The following is a 21090-nucleotide window of genomic DNA, read 5'->3' on the forward strand; positions in this document are numbered from 1 at the left end:
TAATTATTATATAATTATCACTAAACTACATACAGTACACACACACACACACACACACACACACACACACACACACACACACACACACACACACACACACACCTATATAGATTTTTTGTTTCACTCCATTTGCAAAGAAAAATATTTGATTAAAATTGTCTTTTCTATTCTGTTTTTTTTACATCCATATTGATATGTGTGTCGGCAAGGAATGTTCCATGTGCCCTTTTTATACTTTGAGCACCTGCCCCTCCAAATGTCTCTGCACGACCCTGGTCCGAAGACATTAAATTAGTCAATTAGATTAAATAAGATATTGTACAGAGAGTATGTATTTGTTTGTCTATGTTAGCCCTGTGATGGACTGGCCACCTGTCAATGGGGATTCCTTGCGTTTGGCCTGAGGCTTTAGCACTCTCCTTGATCCCACAATATAAAGCATGTATAGAATTACTCTTGTTGGTTAAATCAAACACTTATTATGGGTATTCTTACTGTTAAATACTAGATATATATTATAAAACAGACAAAATTTGTTAATTGTGAGTTAGATAAAGATTACATTTTATAATGAGTAATCAATGCAGAAACCTGCAAGGACAATAATTCCAAAGGATTTGCAAAATTTCTCTTTCAGCTGTAACTGCTAAATATAGATGACATTTGTCCTGTTGTCCAAAATAACTGGCAATAAACAGGTAATTTCACAGACCTGTCTCTTTCTGATGATCATCTATGTCCATCTTAGGCGTACTTATTGTCGTAGAAACAGGAGGTGGAGGCAGGGGCTGAAAACCTGAGCCCTTAAATAACACAATTACAATTAACATTCCCAAAATAGCAAACTTCTTAAAGTCTATGATATACAGTAATTTGTGATATATTTTAAAATACTCACTAGACTGTGCTCTGTCTCTGTCTGAGTTATGTCCTCTATTCCACTTCCATAGTCCCCGGAACTCTGAAAATAATGACAAGCTTTATATTTTTCACACTAATTACAATTATAGTCCATTTTAAAAAGATTTACGATTTATGTCATAATTTTTTATTTAATAATACACTGATTTTAGAATCTAACAAACAAAAGAATTTTTGGCTTACATCAAAGTCATCAGCAGCAGCTTCAACACAATGATGCTTAGCAGCCCTTGGGTTACCAAACACCTTTAACTCTGAGATCACACCCTGAAAAACATGTACATGTGAACAGACATGTATTAACGGTCATATTGTAGACTTGCATTTAACATAACTCTGACACAAGCCAGTTAACATTAACTTTAATTTAATTGATTAACCTTTCAAAAGTAAGACCCACAAAATTGTCCTTACAAATCAGTTTTTCATGTTCCACTATGTCTGTATAGACCTTTTAAAAAAACGTTACCCTCACAAGTATAGCCAAAACTGCATACCCACAGATATCACAGTCAACATCTTTAGAAAAAATGTTTTTGAAACATTCTTCTTTATATGAAACTTCATGATGCTGGTAAAAGAGCTACAGTTGTATGCAAAAGTTTGGGCACCCCTGACAATTTCCATGATTTTCATTTATACGTATTTGGACATTTGGATCAGCAATTTCATTTTGATCTATCAAATAACTGAAGGACACAGTAATATTTCAGTAGTGGAATGAGGTTTTTTGGATTAACAGACAATGTGCAATATGCATCAAAACGAAATTAGGAGCATAAATTTGGGCTCCCATGTCATTTTGTTGATTTGAATACCTGTAACTTACTTAGCAATGATTACTTGGAACACACATTATGGCTGCGTCCGAAAACTCAAGACAGTGACTCGTTGCCTCGCTGCCTCATGAGGAAATGACTTCGGAGGCATGAAGGCAGCTCAGAGAAAGACTTTCGGACACACTTGAAAGGCCGCGTGTTTGAAATATAAACAGAGAGCGCTTTTGTGATAACTAATCACATATTTGAAAACTACAATACAAATTTCTCGCTAGAAATGCAATTAAAAGGTGTAAAAAGTGAACATCTACCTTTATTTTCACTAAATTTGTGCTCCAGTCGCTTCCTTGGCCGCAATTTTATTTTTTCGAACTCGACCAGGCTCGACCCATCACATTCTTATTGTACACCCACGCATAGGTATCTCAGGAGACAGGAAGTAAACCTAACATTGAATTCGGACATGCCTTAATGCCTTCCTGCCTTGGAAAGCTGCCTCAGGAGGCAGCAATTTAGAGTTTTCGGAGGCAGCCTTGGTTTGGTGAGCTCATTAAGCCTTGAACTTCATAGACAGATGCCTCCAATCATGAGAAAAGGTATTTAAGGAGGCCAATTGCAAGTTTTTGTTCTTTTTGACTCTCCTCTGAATAGTGGCAACATGGAGGCCTCAAAACAACCCTAAAATGACCTGAAAACAAAGCTTGTTTAACAATATAGTTTAGGGCAGGGTACCCCAAATATTACCGTGGAGGGCCTGAGCACTGCAGAATTTAGCTCTAACACTGGTCAAACACACCTGTGCAAGCTAATTAAGGTCTTCATGATCACTAGAAAATCACAGGTGGGTAAGTTTGATTAGGGTTGGACCTAAACTCTGTAGTGCTCTGGCTCTCCGGGGTGGGATATGGGGAACCCTGGCTTAGGGGAAGGCTACAAAAAGTTATCGCAGAGATATTAGCCTTCAGTGTCCACTGTGAAGAATGTAGTGAGGAAATTAAAGACCAAATGCACAGTTCTTGTTAAGGCCAGAAGTGGCAGGTCATGTAAAATATTGGAGAGGCAAACGGTCAAAAACAGCCCAAAGACCACCTCCAAAGACCTACAACATCAACTTGCTGCAGATGGTGTCACTGTGCATCATTCCACAATTTAAGCAGTCACTTGATATATACAAACACACATTTGGACAAGCCAGCTTCATTTTGGAATAAGGTGCTGTGGACTGATGAAACAAAGATTGAGTTATTTGGTCATAACAAGGGGCATTATGGATGGCGGCAAAAGAACACTGTGTTACACAGTAACAGTTGCTACCCACAGTAAAATTTGGTGGAGGATCCATCATGCTGTGGGGCTGTGTGGCCAGTGCCGGTCCTGGGACTCTGGTTAAAGTTGAGAGTCGCAAGGAATCTTGAGAATAATGTTGAGGAATCAGTCACAAAATTGAAGTTACGCTGAGGCTGGATATTTCAACAAGACAATGACCCAAAATCTACTCTGCATTTATGCAGATGAACAAGTACATTCTGATATGTTCTGAAATGTCCATTCCACTTCCCAGACCTGAATATCATTGAACATCTGTGGGGTGACTTAAAGTGGGTTGTCCATGCTCGGCAACCGTCAAACCTAACTGAACTGGAGATGTTTTGTAAGGAGGAATGGTTCAAAATACATTCATCCAGTATCCAGACACTCATTGCAGGCTATAGGAAGCATCTAAAGGCTGTTCTAAAGAAGGCTCTACTAAATATTGATGTGATTTTTTTTCTGATGGGGTGCCCAAATTTTTGTACCTGTCTAATTTAGTTTTGATGCATATTGGAAATTTTCTGTTAATCCAATAAACCTCATTTCACTACTGAAATGTTATGTGTCCTTCAGTCATTTGATATATATCAAAATGAAATTGCTGATCCAAACACCCAAATATTTAGAAATTGTCAGGGGTATCCAAACTTTAACATATGAGTGTAAATAAGTTATTGACATACAAAATGATCAATCAAATTAATTAACCTAAAACTAATGATAATACCTGAAATTTGTCAGGGTCAGCACCTCCACCCTGTCCCACAAAGATCTTAGAGTTTGCCTCAAGCTCCATATCTTTAGATAAGCGTTTAAACTTGATCACATTGGGATTAGAATCGCAGTCACCATAGAAAGACAACTGATCCATGTTAACAGCCAGAGAGAAACGACTCCACTTATCAGGCTGATGTGACACCTCAAATCTGGCCACCTCTCGAGATACATCTGAATCAGGCTCTGTGTAATAAAAAATAACTTTCCTTTCTCCGTTCTCCACAGCTGAGAGCTTGACCCCCACATACATGATCAGTTGACTTGCATCAGTTATGGAAAAAATCACTCCAGCATCTTTGGAGGTAGGCTTTAAATGGAAGACCAGGGAGAAGTCTTGGTAAAAGGTTCTGGGTAAGTGGGCACGTGCCATCTGTTCCATGTTGGTTTCCTTATTAAAAAGGTATCCAGTTTTACCATTTGGTCCGGGCACCCGGGTGATCTCTTCAGGTAGGTTTTCAACAAGTTGTAGCAAGGAAATTCCATTTTCTTCTATGGGCAAAAAAGTAATCAGTCATAAATTATAACCAGTTTTCAAAAGATGTGAATGGACAGGATTTTGGGATGTTATATAAAATGTATAATGTCTAAATACAAATTTTGGCATAAGATCTATTGAAAACTATTTCTACTGAGAAGTTCCTAAAATCTCCAATGACATATAATAAAAGGAACATAGAGTTTTTAAAAGGTTATTGTTTTCCCCATGTCACCACAAGCTAGAACAGTGAAATAAAACTAAGTGTATTACAGTAAGCTCTAAGAGAAAGCTGATAATGTAAATTTCATGAATTCTGCTTTCTCATGATTCACAAAGGAATAAAATCACAACATGGTATGATCACAGATATTTCATTAGTTAATCATTAACTTAAAGCTCTTTTTTACTAAACTAACTATGATGGTTTCTCCAAACTATTGTTAAAGTTTTTAGGTAAATTACACAACACTATCTTTGACTGAGACATGGATTCATCCAGAGGACTGCACAAATAACTTTTAAATACCTTGCTGTTAACATCACCTCTCCTACTCAACTTCACATTGAGCTGTCCTCCAGACCAGCACTTGCTGCTCCCTCTTGTCCCTGGCTGTCTGATATTCTATGTGAGCAATGGACTATACTTGGGGCCAAAGAAAAAGAAATGGCACAAGAAATTTTTTCTGCTAGTGTCATCACAGCTAAAACATCCCACTTTACCACCAAGGTAGTAATGCACCCAACACAAAGCAGCTGTTCAAACCAAATCTAGTTCATACAAATGCATTCCTGTCTGTAAGAGACACTTGCATTTTGAAGAGATCTCTCGGCTTGATTTTCTCACAAATGTGTGCAGGCAGATTTTCTCACAAATGTGCCCAGGCAGATCTTCTCACAAATGCAGTTGAGCATAGGGTGACCAGATGAGATTGGCTAAAATTCAGGACGGGGGGCAGGGGATCATCCAATAATAGTTTCATTTATTTATTTTATTTAATAATAAAAGATAATTGTAACGAGCTGAGACTAGTGGTAGAATCCAAATGCAGAAGTTTATTAATAACACAAAACAAAAGGGTAATCCAAAGACGTAATCCAAAGAACAGGCAAACAGGTCATAACATGAACAAGGCAACATGAACACAATAAATACAATGGCACGCCGCACGGCTTGGCATGCAGGAGGTTACAATGGACAATACTTCGCAATGTGACACTAAGATTGAACCGGCTTTATAGGCCCTGTCCCAAATGGCACACTCCGGACTTGTGGTTCTCCTCAAAGTCCACACTTTGATGACATCATAGAGTGCAGACTTTAGGGACCCTTGATGCGAGTCCACGTGGGTGCGCTGGAGTCGTGTTTTGGGACAGACTCGAGCATCACGCCGGAAATAGGAAGGGGAGTTGCCCGTCAGTGTGAACTCCTCCCTTCCGTCGTCGGATTGGTCTGATTGCTCTTTCGCAAGGACTTCTGGGTTGGTGAAGTGCGCAAAGCCTGCTGCAGTGCGGCAGTGGAAACCGCATCAAGGGGGCAAAGGGGGCGCTGATGAGCACACTTTGAAGCGTAAAAATGACAGATGGGACACCCTACGGACTCGTAAACTAAGCGAGCACGCGCAATTTAAGTCCATGAGACTGAAAGTCCCAATGAAGTGCACCATTTGGGACAGGGCCTTTGTAACAAACAGGAAGTTAAGGCAGAATGAGTGTGTGAGAGTACATATGCATATAAACAAATTGATATAATACGCATAGGAGTATTTTATACTTCATACAATAATAGTCAATAATAGTCAGATCATACAATAATAGTTTTCATATTAAATAATAAAAGATAATAAATTTTAAACTAAAGTTACTGAACCAATCATATTTTTATTCATATAAGTACATATTCCTATTTATTTATATAATACGTATAGAAGTATTTTTTTTAAACACAGTGCCTTGCCCTCGACCAATCTGACTCCTTCATGCGACTGTCACTGCCTGCACTTTCAACTGTCCTCACGGCTGCTGCAACTTTCGCTCTCTTAATCTACTCTATAAAACAAAAAGGGGACAAAAAGGTCCTATTGTCTTCATGCATATAGATGAATTAGATAAATGAATAGAAACAATACTAAAAACAATACAAAAAAAACAAAACAATATGCAGCAGCCAATGAGCAGCCGGTGGGGGCTGGCTGGCTGTAGGATGACTCAACCTCCTCGCTCATGTTTTATCAGACAATAACTACTCAAGATTTTGCTTCAGTATAATTTTTGGGACAATAAGAGTAGTATTTGGGATTAGGATTTTGCTTCAGTATAATTTTCGAGACAATTAGAGCGGGATTCGGGACAGCAGCTTAGATTTTTCGGGACGTCTGGTCACCCTAGTTGAGCAACTTCCTCTTCCAAAACAGAAGATGGCGCTATGCTAGGGGATCTATTAAACCCTAGTCTCCAGAGACCTTGGAGAAGTACTGAATGATTTTTAATGCATGCTTGCTGTTTATTGATGATGAAAATAAGCGGTGAACAGGTGAGTTTCTGTCCTACTGAATCTATAATTTACTTTTTTGAGGTTTTTACAATGCCAATCCAACTTCAATGTAAACCACCCAAATAATTAAAAATATCATTGTGAGTGATCAGTGGAAAATCAGTAACATTAGTGATGTGACTGAAAACATTTAAGCTAAAAAGTTTTCCCCATAAAAACTGATCCATTCATTTCGTTTATCCACTTTGTGTCACGAGATATAAAAATATATACTTTTATATAAGTTGTGTAATAATTATGAAATTGTTGTTGCAGAGAACATTTAAAATAATGCAGAAGTGTATAAATATATAATATCACAATATTTCAAAACAGAAATGCAAAATGAATTTTGGATACCAGCAATATGTATAGTTTACCTAAACTTAAAGTTTAGACATATAGGGGCAGTTTCCCGGACAGGGATTAGACTAGTCATAGACTAGAAGAAATGTAAGAGCTGTCCAAACTGAAAACAACTTGCACTGACATATCTTAAAATACATCAGTGCCCTTTTTTTACAAAATGTTTTTCATAATGCACACAAGTAATGTTTTTAGTACGGCGTGTTTGTTAAAACTAGTTATTAGGGCTGTGCTGATTAATTGTGCAAATGCGCGTTTTCTCAATGAATGAATTTGAATGAATTACGGTGAAATGCCGCCACATCGAAAAGCCAGAGTCTCGTGTAGAAACGCCATTTGTGCCACAGAAGAAGTAGCATACCAAACACTATTCCAGGAAATGTCTAAAGGAATATTTATATCGCTGTTCTTCAGATTGTTTCAGGTATTTTCATGATAATAAAAATATTTTGAATGATTGTGTTTGGCGAGAGTTGCTTTTTTAAATGCACGTTATAAACGACTCAAACTCATAGTGATTTTAGATTGATAAGGACTGATCACAGAGCCATAGTACACGCACAAGCTGTGCATGAAACACAGAATCGGAGCCTTGCAATTCAGTATCGATTTCAAGCAGGTCTTTTTAATAGGGAACGCGATGTATTGGCACAGCCCTACTAGTTATATTTTCTAATTAAACTAAGGCCTGGTCCTGGCTTAATATAATCCCTGTCCGGGAAATCACCCCCTTGTCTCGGTTTAACAGACAGGGCTTGCCTAAATCAGAATTAGGCCTTAGTTCAATTATAGTGTTTAAGTAACTTTTAGAAATGTACACTAGAAAACATTGCTAGTGTGCATCTTGAGACAAAACAATGGCACTGACATATTTTAAGATCTGTCAGTGCAAGTCACTTTTAGTTAAAACATCTAAAACATGCATTTTAGTCAAATATGGTAAGGCACACATTTGAGCTTCCATTAAAAAATAATTGAACTGAAAGCTCTCATTAAGTTCTGGGTCGGTTGGGAGGTTCCTACTACTTAAATGGAGGTAACCCACTGTAACCGTCCTAAGGCATCTACATGCTTTGAGGTTTTTATGACTATGCAGCATTCAAGAAGGATTTGGTTGCCTGCATTGGCACCGTCTTTTACATTAGTAGGCCTTTTTCTTGTTTTATTAACCATGTAATATCTATATTCATAAATTCTATCCAACCTTGTTTATGGATAGTGGGGTACAATTTTTTTAACGTGCACTTGCAAAAAAAATTTCCCTGTTGATTTATTTGAAAAAATAAAAGCAGTAGAAAAACAATAAAAGTTCACTGTTTACGTGCTGTATAAAGTTAATTAACTTCTGTCAGCTGTTGACACAATGACTCCATGTTGTGGATCATAATGCAGGCCACATTCTTCCCACTCAAGCGGTTGAATGTACAGGTCCTATAACAGATTAATCATTGATTTATTTCTATAATTTATTTTCAATACACTTTATAGATAAATTTATATGCTTTCGTTATATCAGCAATCTATATAGCAGAGTTTAACTAAATATTTGAGTAACATTAGCTGGGTCAGCAAGGTAAAATTTCTGTCTTCAACAAAAGAAAGCTTACACTTCATTATGTTCTTGCAGGGCTCAGAGTGATGAAACATTTCTCCAGAATACCAGAATACTGGTATTCCTATCTTTGTGGGGACAATTGGTCAATTATATTACAAATTTTTGTAATTATATATAATTTCACAAGTATATCTTATAAAAACCACGGTTTTACTATAGAAAAGGTACAACCATGTTTTTGGCTATAAATACTATAAATTTAGTAAGAGATGTAGTGTATTGAGTTGTTATTGAACTCTGGTAAAACTACTGTTTGGCCATTGTAAAAATAAACACAGGGTTAGTGTTTGGTTGGCCAGCGAGAGTTTTTACTTTTGCGCGGTAAAAAGCTCAAAAGAAGAACTGCCCATCGTACTCTGGACTCTTATTTGTGATTTTTTTCATTATAGTACAAATAGAAAAAGAGATGAGCGTGGTCAAGTTATCAATGTTTGTTTACAGACGCCATTACTCCGTCACGTGTTGATTGTGAAAGCAGCACAAAGGAATTCCTGCCCATGCATGTGAAAGAATAAACTTTGCTGTACAGAGATAGGCACAAGTAAATAAGGATTTAGATGTGCTGTTTGCAGTAAGGGCGTGAAAGTGTCACAGGTCGGAGCGGACCACCCCTATCGTGCGTCACGCTTCTCCCTCAGTTTCCACCTTGAGGAGGTCCCAAAGTGCCCCAATGACCAAGCAGACAAGAGTAGTATAAAATATAACAAGGTTTATTGAATTAAAAATAAGCGGAAAGGGAAAGGCACTTAAAATAACGAGTTCTCTGGAACTCAGGTAATGATGATCTGAGTCGCTTCTGACTCTCCACGTGGGCAGCAGGTAAGTCTCCTTGACTTCCTCTCTCTTTTTCTTAGTCTCCACGTGAACTACAGGTAGGTCTTTCTGGCTTTCTTTCTCCGTGTCTCACAGGTGGATTACAGGGGAATATCTCCAGCCTCTTTGCCTGGCCTCAGAAGAATATATACAGGTAAGTACCCTAGGCTTGTGGCTTTAGGCACACCAGGAGTTATCCAGATGAGTACACTGATAAGTAGCTTTGAGCGTACAGAGGGGTATACGAGTGAGCACACTGGTAAGTAGCCTGGAGTGTACAGAGGGGTATACAGGTGGATACGCTGGTCCGTAGAATTGAGCAGACAGGGAGGTTTACAGGCGAGTACTCTAGTGCGGGTCCTTGGGCGTACAGGGAGGTATACAGGTGAGTACACTGATACGGGGCCTTGGCTGTACAGGGGAAGTATACAGGTGAGTATACTGGTAAGTAGCTTTCAGCTTTGGGCGTACAGGGAGATATACAGATGAGTACACTGGTAAGTAGTTCAAGTTCATTTTATTTATATAGCACGTTTAAACGTGGCCGCAGGCCAACCAAAGTGCTGTACAGGTAAATAACAAAACAAGTAAATACACAATAAGCTCTAAAAAAAGTTAAGAGAAGGAAGCATAAAAACTATTAAGAAGAAAACCATCATACAATTAAAAAACAACAAACGTTACTCATCAAATTATTCAAAGGCAGCATGAAACAGATGTGTTTTGAGAGAGGATTTAAAAACAGACAGAGAAGGCGCTGATCTAATATGAAGTGGAAGCCCGTTCCATAAGGTCGGGCCTGCCACTTCAAAAGCACGATTTCCTCTAGATTTTAACCGAGAGCATGGATTTTTGCGAAGGAGTTTGGATTCAGATCTAAGACTTCTAGACGGTGAGTATATGTGTAGGAGATCAGACAAATTCTGAGGAGCTAGGTTGTTTAAGGATTTATAAACTAGAAGGAGAATTTTAAACTCAATCCTGAAGTTTATAGGTAGCCAATGTAAAGATTTCAGCAACGGGGTGACGTGGTCATATTTCCTCCTACCTGTCAGGAATTTCACTGCCGTGTTTTGGGCAATCTGTAAGCGTGCCATTTGGGATTGCGAAATGCCGTAATAAAGGGAGTTGCAATAATCCAAGCGCGACGTGATGAGGGCATGGACAGCTGTTTCCAGAGAACGCTTTGGAAGACAGGATTTAATTTTAGCTAAAGAGCGGAGATAGAAAAAACTGGAGCCAACTACCGCGCTGATTTGTTTATCAAATTTTAAAGTACTGTCTATTTTCACGCCCAGATTCCGGACTAGTGGCGACGAAAATTGTTCAAAAATACCGAGGTCAAGATCGTTTTTTGGTCTGGTCTCAGATGGGTTAAAAACTATAACTTCAGTTTTGTCCGAGTTAACAAATAGAAAATTCCTGTCAAACCAGGCTCTTGTCTTCTCAACACAAGCTGTCAGATGAGTACACTGGTAAGTAGCTTTCAGCTTTGGGCGTACAGGGAGGTATACAGGTGAGTACACTGGTGAGTAGCTTTCAGCTTTGGGTGTACAGGGAGGTATACAGGTGAGTACACTGGTACGGGGCCTTGGGCGTACAGGGAAGTATACAGGTGAATACACTGGCAAGTAGCTTTTTGCTTTGGGCATATAGGGAGGTATACAGGCGAATATCTTAGAATGGATTCGAATTACAAGCAGGTGAGTAGACGTATGCACGGGACTTTAGCCCTCTAACACTCAGGTGATTTGAGAAGGCGTACATGCACCCAGCGAACTCCTAGTCTTCTTCTCTCAAACAGACTTACGACGACCACTAAGGCGTTTGCCTTACAACATATGGCAGAATAGTCCCACGATGACACAGAGCCTTGGCTCAGACCTGCAGGCTGGCAGCAGAATACACATAGATCTTCTTCAGTGGTAATGATATTTCCGTGAACGTGTACAGGGAGGTATGACAACTCTTCGAATGCAATGTACTGCAAGAGCGGGACAGCCGCTTTGAATGTTCCTCTCCTTCAAGCAGCAGGACAAGAGATTCATACATGGACTGCCATCTGGAAACACTCAACAAGTGTATAGTTATGCACAACAGACAGCAAGTACACTTCTCCCACACAGCAGGCGATTACACGTTCTCCCTCCCTCGATATCAAACACAGTATTCACAGCAAATCCTTACGTGAAACAGTCATTGCGCCACCACCAGGTGGAGAAAGGGGGTTCACAGATCGCAGTTGTATTTAGTTAAGAGATAGCCACCCACTGCCACCACTCCGTTCTTCTGCAACAGGGCTCTTTCTTCAGCCTATGAGATGACCACTGACAACACAGACAACAGCACAGCACGACAATCCTCCAAGTGTACACACTTCACAGAAAGCACCCACCGCACTCCACACACTTACAATGATATAGGGTCGGGGTCACAATGTTGGGCTGGGCTCGGAGTCATGTATCGATGAATAACTGGGGCAAAGGGCAACCACATGCAGCGTCAAGACCACGACACTTGAACTCCTCCTTCCTGTTCTTGGCCGTCTCCCCACTCCCACGGATCCTCCAACGACTGGGTGGCCAACACACTTAACCCTCTGGGGTCCGACCATTTTGGGACACTGTCAGAGGTTCTGACATGCTCTTACATTTGGTCTTTTTTCAGTTGCTTTAAAACATAATAATGGCAAGTGTCTCATACCACTGTGTTCAGCACAAACTGGGCTAAAATATTATATGAGCTACATGTATGTACATGTTTGTATTTTTGAGAGAAAAAGATTTATGCGTGTTTTTTAAAAAAGCTAAAATTTTAAGTCACTGATATAAGTTCACAAAACCCATACTAAACATGTTTTAACAAGACACAAGACTTTCCTAAACAGAATCTAGTAGTCTAGAGTTTTTTCTTTAAAATGATGTGAAAATCATCCTGCCTACTGATTCACATAAACCAATATATTGATTTAGAAATTGTAAGACACTTTTTATTTAGAGTGGCTGTATGCGAGAAGGATTGATTGACAGCTAGCAAACAAAGGTTCGCATAATGAGCTGCATAATGAGCTGCATAATGAGGCAGGAGGGAACTACAGTAAAGAATGTGAGGACAAATGTACATGTTTGTTTGAGGTTTATTAAGAAGTTAACAATATAATCAAAATAGAAATGAAGGTCAGTAGGACATTATCAGTTTATTTGGAAACGAACCCTACTCAAAAAACTTAACTTGTATAAGAAACTGATAAACAACAGAGCTGTAAACTTCATGTGGCTCATGTTACCATATAACTTTATGTCCAAAGAGTGTGAATATGTTTTTCCACTTCATAGTTTTGTACTGATGAGAGGGAGGCAGACCTGTAAGAGAGTTATGAACAGCTGTCAGCATAAATTGTCCACAGAAATACCCTTACATATATAACTGATGGGTAAATGATAGCACTACATTCAGATAAACTATCATAAACTAAATTAGTATCTCAGATAAACATCTGCAATGATTAGTTATATAAAAAGCTGTTTTCAGATGACTGTTTTCAGATGCCCATTCCCTTATCATCTAGCTTCTGTTTTAAACGCGTTTCTGTAAGCGAGTATGAAATTTAAAAACACATCGCAAATGGATGTGCGCGAGCTCGCGTCTCCGTGTAAACAACGCGGAGCTCATAATAAAACGGTGTCGCATGTAAAGCGTCATGTATGGAATGCGTTGCATGTAAACAATATCATATTACAGCAGATCCCCCAGTGCAGCATTACTCAAAGTTGCCATGAAGGATACGAAAGTGAATAACTGCGTCTAACACTGTACAGCATGTAACAATGAAATCCGCCATTACGTGATCACGCTTACTCGTTTGTAAATAAGCATGTAAACAAGGAATCATATTACAGCACACACTTAAAAGATACAGCAGTGCAGCATTACTCAAAGTTGCCATGAAGGATACGAAAGTGAATAACTGTGTCTAACACTGTCTGTACAGCATGTATCAATGAAATCCGCCATTACGTGAAATCACGTAAAGTTTTTAAATCCAAGCGTGCCGTCTGCTGAGGTTGCTTATGTAGGCTGAACTGCACAAGCCATAACATATTACATGATAGCAAATATAATTGAAGACAAATGACTTACAGTTTTCCTTAGGAATATATCCTTCTCCATTGCGTCTTCCATTGTTCTTCTTCTTAGGTAATGTTAAACTTAGGAAAGTTCTTAGGTAACGCTTCTCTTCCTCAATGTCCAGACATAAATGAAGATATTCCTCATGTGTGTGTATAAAGTTTATAATCCAAACATGCGGTAAAGTCTTTAAATCTGATAAAACTTCACGCTTTGTTTATTATTGTTGGAACTGCTCATCTCTTCATTACCATGTCAACAGCCTGAGGGCGTGACCGCATTAGAGATAATGAGCTCAGCCAGGAAAAACGGTACTCTCTTTACTTCAATGCAGATTATATGAACAGGAAATATTTGTTTTTGATTATAATTAGCTTGTTTAAAAATAGACATTTCAGGCTTTCTTTGGATATGTGTATCATGTTTGTGTAACGAGTATTCGCGGAGTTTCAACTGATTTTTGTAACGTGATTTGAGAGACAGCTGGTGGAGACAGAAATGTCTGAATGCGCACCCTGTTTATTTTCTTTATTTGACAAAAACACAAAGATTTCTTGTTATTGTGAATGTACACTAATTAAAGAGGACCCTTCAGAGTTTCAAATGATGTCAAACACGTAAGTGTTTGATTATATTTTAAGTTGATTCTGCTATGATAAGGAGAAAACGCGTCCCCGCGTTTTTGGACCCCTGGGGGTTAAACAGGTAAACAGAGATGCGCTGGAATAGCAGTATTAGTAATCCTGCACACAGTAAGGCAACAGCAAGACGAATTCCAATGAAACACACTGTTCCTTTAATTAGTAGTTACTTCCCTTTTCGTTGTAGATGTTTCCTACACCCAATTCCTAGTTTCCACACATTCTCCACTTTCTCCCATTGCTAATCATTCCCCTTAGGTCCACTTCCGGTGTCCTTACACAGACAAGATCTCTTCATAATACACAGTCGAATCAATGGCAAATACTGCAGATTGAATGTTTACACTTATCTTCGTCGCTGCTCCAGCCCAAATCTCCAACTCAATCTTGCCCAAGCCTGCAAATCCACACAGGAACATCTCTCCACATACACTGCACACCTCTGCCTCACTCACAGCGCCTGCCGGAATAAACTCCCCCTTTTCGGTTTTCTGGACACCTTATTTATGGTCCTCCTCTTCCCTACAACGTCCAATCACTGATCGCCACATTCGCTTGAGCACACCTGATCACAATAGCGCTTGATTTGCTTGCCCGGAGTTGGCCGGAACCGGTCTGGTGTTACACTAACATTGGTCCGGGCGGAACTATTTCGGCCATTTTGGTTCCGCCGACTCAAAGTCACTCCGTGACATCAGCACCCCGGTTATGTCAAAATAAAGACACACCATTCCATGCATCAGAACAGTTTCATAAAAACCAGAAGAGGTGTTTAAGCAAAAGCTTCTTCACTCACTCAGTGCGTAATGGTGAAGCTGTGGAAAGAGAATGGCTTGTTTATTCTCCTTTAACTGAAAATGTTTATTGCTTCTTTTGTTGATTATCTGGGCAGTCTCTGAGTTCTTTTTCTCACTCTGGTTTTTGTGATTGGAACATGCGTGTGCATGTGCAGAGGAACATGAATCAAGTCAGCCTCACAAAAATGCTATGCTTACCTGGTTGGCACGAACACAAGTTCGTGGCATAGATGCAGAACTGTAGGAGCAATGCGTAGAAGAGCGGAAATATTGGCAAGAAGTTCTGAAACGGGTGGTTGCGGTGATACAGTTCCTGTCAGAGCGTGGCCTTGTATTCCGGAAAGATACAGAGATGATCGGGTCTCCAAACAATGGCAATTATTTAGGAATACTTGAACTTCTTAGCAAATTTGACCCTTTTCTTGCAGAACATATGAGAAAATATGGAAATAAGGGGAGAGGAACTACATCTTATCTAACACCATATGCAAGGAATTTATTGCACTAATGGGACAGAGAGTTCAAGCTGAAATAATTCTTTAGGTACAGAGCTATAAATATTTTTCCATGATAGTCGATTCCTCACCCAACTTAGCACATGTGGACCAACTCACATTTGTGGTACGTTATGTTTCTGCCGAAGGGGAAGTTTGAACGCTTTCTAAAATTTTTACCGATACTTAGTCACACTGGAGATTCACTTTTTAAGTCTGTATCAGAGATTCTAAATGAGATGAATCTTGATATTAAAAACTGTAGGGGTCAGTGTTATGATAATGTGTCTAACATGTCTGGTCTTTGTAGTGGTTTAAGGGCTCACATTCCGGAGGTGAACCCGACTGGATACCCTGCGCTGTACAACAAGAGGGTGGATACACTAGCCACCGTACAAAGTACTGTAAAACTCAAATTTAATTACATAACATTTCACACAATTCAGAAGATTAAGAAACTGTAATGTTATTGGTGGAGGATGAATAAGGAGAAAAGGATATAAAACAAACATGTAACTTTTAATGAATAAGGTGATTTGGGTATACAACTACATACTACACCAATACAATATATGCACACAATACGAACAGGGACAAAGGAAACAGCAGGGTATTTAAACAATGAAGTGATGAGCATGATAACTGTCAGGTTGTCACACCAGAAAGTAGGCAGCAGGTCATATTATTGTAGTTTATTAACTGAGGTTTACACAGGAATTGTCAATGGGGAGTAAAATGAAACAGGGCTTTAGAATAACACTTAGCTTGTGAGTAACAGAGTCTTTGATTGCAGGAGTAGGAGGATGATATGTCGAAGAGGATGCAAGGATGACGAAGGCAGGATGAAGACAGCCAGTAAGTTCAATGGTGAGTATCTCAGGTTGAGTCTAGCGTCTAACATTGACGAGACCAGACAGAGAGTGGATGGGAGAGTGCAGAATATATAGGGAGTGAGATGATAGGGCACAGGTGAGAAGGATTAATACTCAGGTGAGAGTGAACGAGGGGGAGGAGTGAATGATGAGGATGATGTTGCCAGTGATGGAGTCTTGACACAGGTGAGGATTTCCTGGAGGCTGGGAGGACGGACATGACGGTAAAGGACAGGAAGCCTCCAGGAGCTGAGGTGTAGCCAGGACATTTCTGGGGGGCCAGCTTAGGCCAGTCTTTTTTTGTGTGGCACTTGATTGTCAAAAACTACTATTTTAAAAGACACGCACCGCGTGACTCAGAGTAAAGGTTTTCCCGCGGCTCGTCAGGCCATAAACAATGGATTGAACTTCCTTATGGACACTAATAATGCCCTTCTTATGTTCACTTCAGCATGCACTATAGCCTGCTAGCATCAGCAAACGAGGAAATGCTGCTCCGTGCATTGGAGCTCCGTCGAGTTCATCATCTAAATCCTATTTTCTTACTATCTCGTTCCTATCTATATAATATAACGTACTAGTTTATCTTAGGAATACTTTACCGTGACGATTATTGAACAGTATTAATAAGTAAAACGATCTATCACTAGTAAACACCTAGTGTTAGCATATAGCCCGCTAGCATCAACAAACGTGCCGGTTGAAGTTAGCACTTGCTCACTGTCTGTTTACAGTAAATCTGCCTTCCTTTTCGATCTAATGGCGGACTCATCCAATGTATGTTTTTCAGACCTTTCCTCACCAGAGCGGGAAGCTGTGGAGGAGTTGTGTCCCGGCATTAGCACCAGGTGGTACAGCGTGCCTCACATCACCCTGGCTCCAGACACCCGGAGACGACCGAGGCACGCAACGAGCGAGCACCCATCTCGATGCAGCTTCACGGACCGCGTTTGGGCGAACGGAGACCCCATCGCCCAGCATGAAAACGGTAAGACTCCGCTTGTCATTGTAACCTGCACTACTTGCCACATGTACAGTTTAGCTTCTTCCGTCAGCATAGAGGGGTTTACATGTGCTAAGTGTATTGAAGTAGTAAGGCTGACGGAGAAGGTTGCAGAACTAGAAGCGCGCATCCGAACGCTAGTTGAGGACAGTAAGACCGCTAATGTTAATGTTACAAACACTGTTTCGGGTGCGCCTAGTGTTAAGCGTAATACACATGGCTCGGTTCCGACTTCAGAGTCAAGGCGGCTGACTAACTGGGTGACTGTCAGGCGGCCTAGTCACATTCGGCATCCAAATCACGTTCCTGTTTTAATATCAAACAGATTTTCTCCACTCAGCAATACACCGTCTGAGACATCTGTTAAAGGTGCCCTGGTTATTGGAGATTCTATACTCAGGAACGTTGGCATTGAGGCACCAGCCACCATAGTCGATTGTATACCGGGAGCCAGAGCGTCTGACATTAGATCCAAACTTAAAGTGCTCTGGCTAATGCTAACCGTAAGTTTTCTAAGATTGTTATTCACGCCGGCACGAATGACACCAGACTCCGCCAGTCGGAGATCACCAAAGATACTATTAAAGAGGTGTGTGAAATTGCAAAAACAATGTCAGACAATGTAATTTGCTCTGGTCCCCTCCCCGCCTACCGGGGGGATGAAACTTACAGTAGATTGGTGTCTCTTCATGGCTGGATGTCAAAGTGGTGCCCTCAGCATAACCTAGGGTTTATAGACAATTGGAAGCATTTCTGGGGAAGACCTGACCTGCTAAAGAGAGATGGCCTCCATCCGTCTCCGGAAGGAAGTGCTATACTCTCTAGAAATCTGACCAATAGTCTTACTTTTGATATTGTCTGACTATCCAGGGCCCAGGTCAGGAAACAGACAGATCGGCTTACCCATTAGTCTGTTAGCTGCCTTGACATGTCAAGATCACATATATCCCAGCACATAGAGCCTTTTTTAACAGAGTACCAACACATCTCGACTGTGTCTGTTCCTCGAACAAATAACTACAGAGCACCGTTTACCTCGTCTCGTACAAATCTTATTAACATAAAACTAGAACACAATACATTAACAGATGAAACTCAAATGTTAAAATTCGGCCTTCTTAACATTAGATCACTTACCAACAAAGAACCAATTATCAATGAAATAATTACTGACCAAAACTTAGATGCACTCTGTTTAACAGAAACCTGGCTTAAAGCAGACGATTACACCAGTTTAAACGAATCCACCCCACAAGACTATTATTATAAACATGTTCCTCGTCTAAAAGGGAGAGGGGGTGGTGTAGCTACAATATACAATAAAATATTCAAAGTAAACCATAAATCCAACATAAAATTTAATTCGTTTGAAATAATACTGTTAAATATGGAAATAACTGATCGCAACAACAAACGGCTTTCGTTCATTTTAGCTACCATATATAGGCCTCCGGGCCACCACACAGATTTTCTTAAAGAAATAGCAGACTTCCTATCTGAGTTTACAGTCACTGTAGATAAAGCTCTTATCGTTGGTGATTTTAATATCCATGTGGATAATCCAAAAGATGCATTAGGACGTGCGTTTATGGATGTTCTAAATTCTCTCGGAATTAAACAAAACGTGTCAGTGCCCACGGATACTTGTAATCACACACTAGACTTAATTCTGTCACTCGGACTCAACATCAATGACACCGAAACATCACCCCAGAGCGATGCCGTTTCAGACCATTGCCTTCTGTCATACACAATACTTCTAGATAGGACCACTCAGTCTACAACATGCTACAGATTAGCCAGAACAATAATTTCCACCACTAAAGATAGCTTTATTAGCACTCTTCCAGACCTGTCTCAAATGAAACATGTAGCAGATAACCTTGAAGATCTAGATATTATAATAGAAAACCTGAACACCGTCTGCTCCTGCTTGTTGGATGCCGTTGCTCCCTTTCTAAAAAAGAGAATCAAAGAAAAACCGCCAGCTCCATGGTATGACCATCATACTGCAGCCCTTAAAAAAGTAGCTAGAAAATTGGAAAGAAACTACCGAAGCACAAAGTTAGACGTATGGCGTTCAGCATGGAAAGAGAGTGTTCAACACTACAGACAGGCTATTAAAACTGCCAGATCTACCTATCTCAGTACGCTTATTAAAGAAAATCATAACAACCCTCGTTTCCTATTTAGCACAGTTGCGAAACTGACTAGAAATAAAGAACAAACAGAAACCAATAGTAAACTCCAACACAATAGTGATGACTTCATAAACTTCTTTACTAACAAAATTATGTTTATTAGGGAAAACATAGAAACTACGCAAGCAGCCACCACTCTACCCAATAGTACATTATCCACTAGATTACCAAACGAACATCTTGAGTCATTTAATCCTACTACAATAGAAGAGCTCTCTAAACTAGTAACGTCATCCAAATCATCGTCCTGTATACTAGACCCCGTTCCCACAAAATTACTAAAAGAGGTATTTCATGTAGTGTCAGACACGGTACTTAATATCTTTAACTCATCTCTAGAATTAGGATACGTTCCAACAGCTTTCAAACTAGCAGTTATTAGACCGCTCATTAAAAAACCAAACCTTGACCAGATAGATCTTAATAACTTTAGACCAATCTCAAATCTACCTTTTCTTTCTAAAATATTAGAAAAAGTAGTGGCAAGCCAGCTACGCACATTCGTAGAAAATAATAATACATATGAAAAGTTCCAATCAGGATTCAGGCCCCACCATAGCACAGAGACAGCGCTGCTTAGAGTTACAAATGACCTCCTATTAACATCCGATCGTGGTGAAATCTCAATCCTTATATTACTAGACCTTAGTGCAGCCTTTGACACAATAGATCACACAAACTTACTCAATAGACTAGAAAACTATGTTGGCATCAGTGGTCAGGCATTAGCCTGGTTCAGATCGTATCTAACCAATCGATATCACTTTGTTTATGTAAATGAGGAAGAGTCATATCACTCCCCCGTTAAATACGGCGTACCTCAGGGATCAGTTCTAGGCCCTATCCTATTCTCGTTATATATGTTACCTCTAGGAGACATTATCAGGAAACATAACATAAGTTTTCACTGCTATGCGGATGATACCCAGCTTTACATCTCGTCGCATCCTAGCGAAACCCACCAGTTTTCTAAGCTAACAGACTGCATTAGTGATATTAGGGACTGGATGGCACATAACTTTCTTATGCTAAACTCCAATAAGACAGAGATACTTATTATTGAACCGAATCGCTACAAACATAATATGTCAGATTGCCCATAGATGGCTGCACGGTGGTGCCATCTTCCACGGTTAAGAATTTAGGCGTAATGTTCGACAGCAATCTATCTTTCGATAGTCATATCGCCAACATCTGCCGCACAGCATTCTTCCATCTTAGAAATATCTCAAAAATACGCCATATGCTGTCTGCATCAGACGCAGAAAAGCTTATCCATGCTTTTATGACCTCTAGAATAGACTATTGTAACTCGTTACTCGGGGGATGCCATGCAAATCAGGTAAACAAGCTACAGCTGGTTC

The 21090-nt window shown here is 39.8% G+C and overlaps 1 protein-coding gene across 2 annotated transcripts in view; it reads right to left on the bottom strand.

Annotated features, from left to right (window-relative positions):
• Nucleotides 1–21090, bottom strand: part of col18a1b (collagen type XVIII alpha 1 chain b) — a 156789-nt gene that overhangs the window by 117526 nt on the left and 18173 nt on the right. The window contains exons 2-5 of one of the 2 annotated variants that reach the window (XM_073870889.1): nt 3739–4274; nt 1105–1188; nt 899–961; nt 713–803 (exon numbers count right to left, since the gene is read on the bottom strand). In XM_073870889.1, the coding sequence (XP_073726990.1) occupies nt 713–803; nt 899–961; nt 1105–1188; nt 3739–4274 (774 nt within the window). Of the gene's footprint in view, nt 1–712; nt 804–898; nt 962–1104; nt 1189–3738; nt 4278–21090 lie in introns of both variants that reach the window. The other variant, XM_073870888.1, reaches the window with a different exon arrangement.

Source organism: Misgurnus anguillicaudatus, chromosome 8 (genome assembly GCF_027580225.2).
Source record: "Misgurnus anguillicaudatus chromosome 8, ASM2758022v2, whole genome shotgun sequence".
Taxonomy (NCBI): Eukaryota; Metazoa; Chordata; class Actinopteri; order Cypriniformes; family Cobitidae; genus Misgurnus; species Misgurnus anguillicaudatus.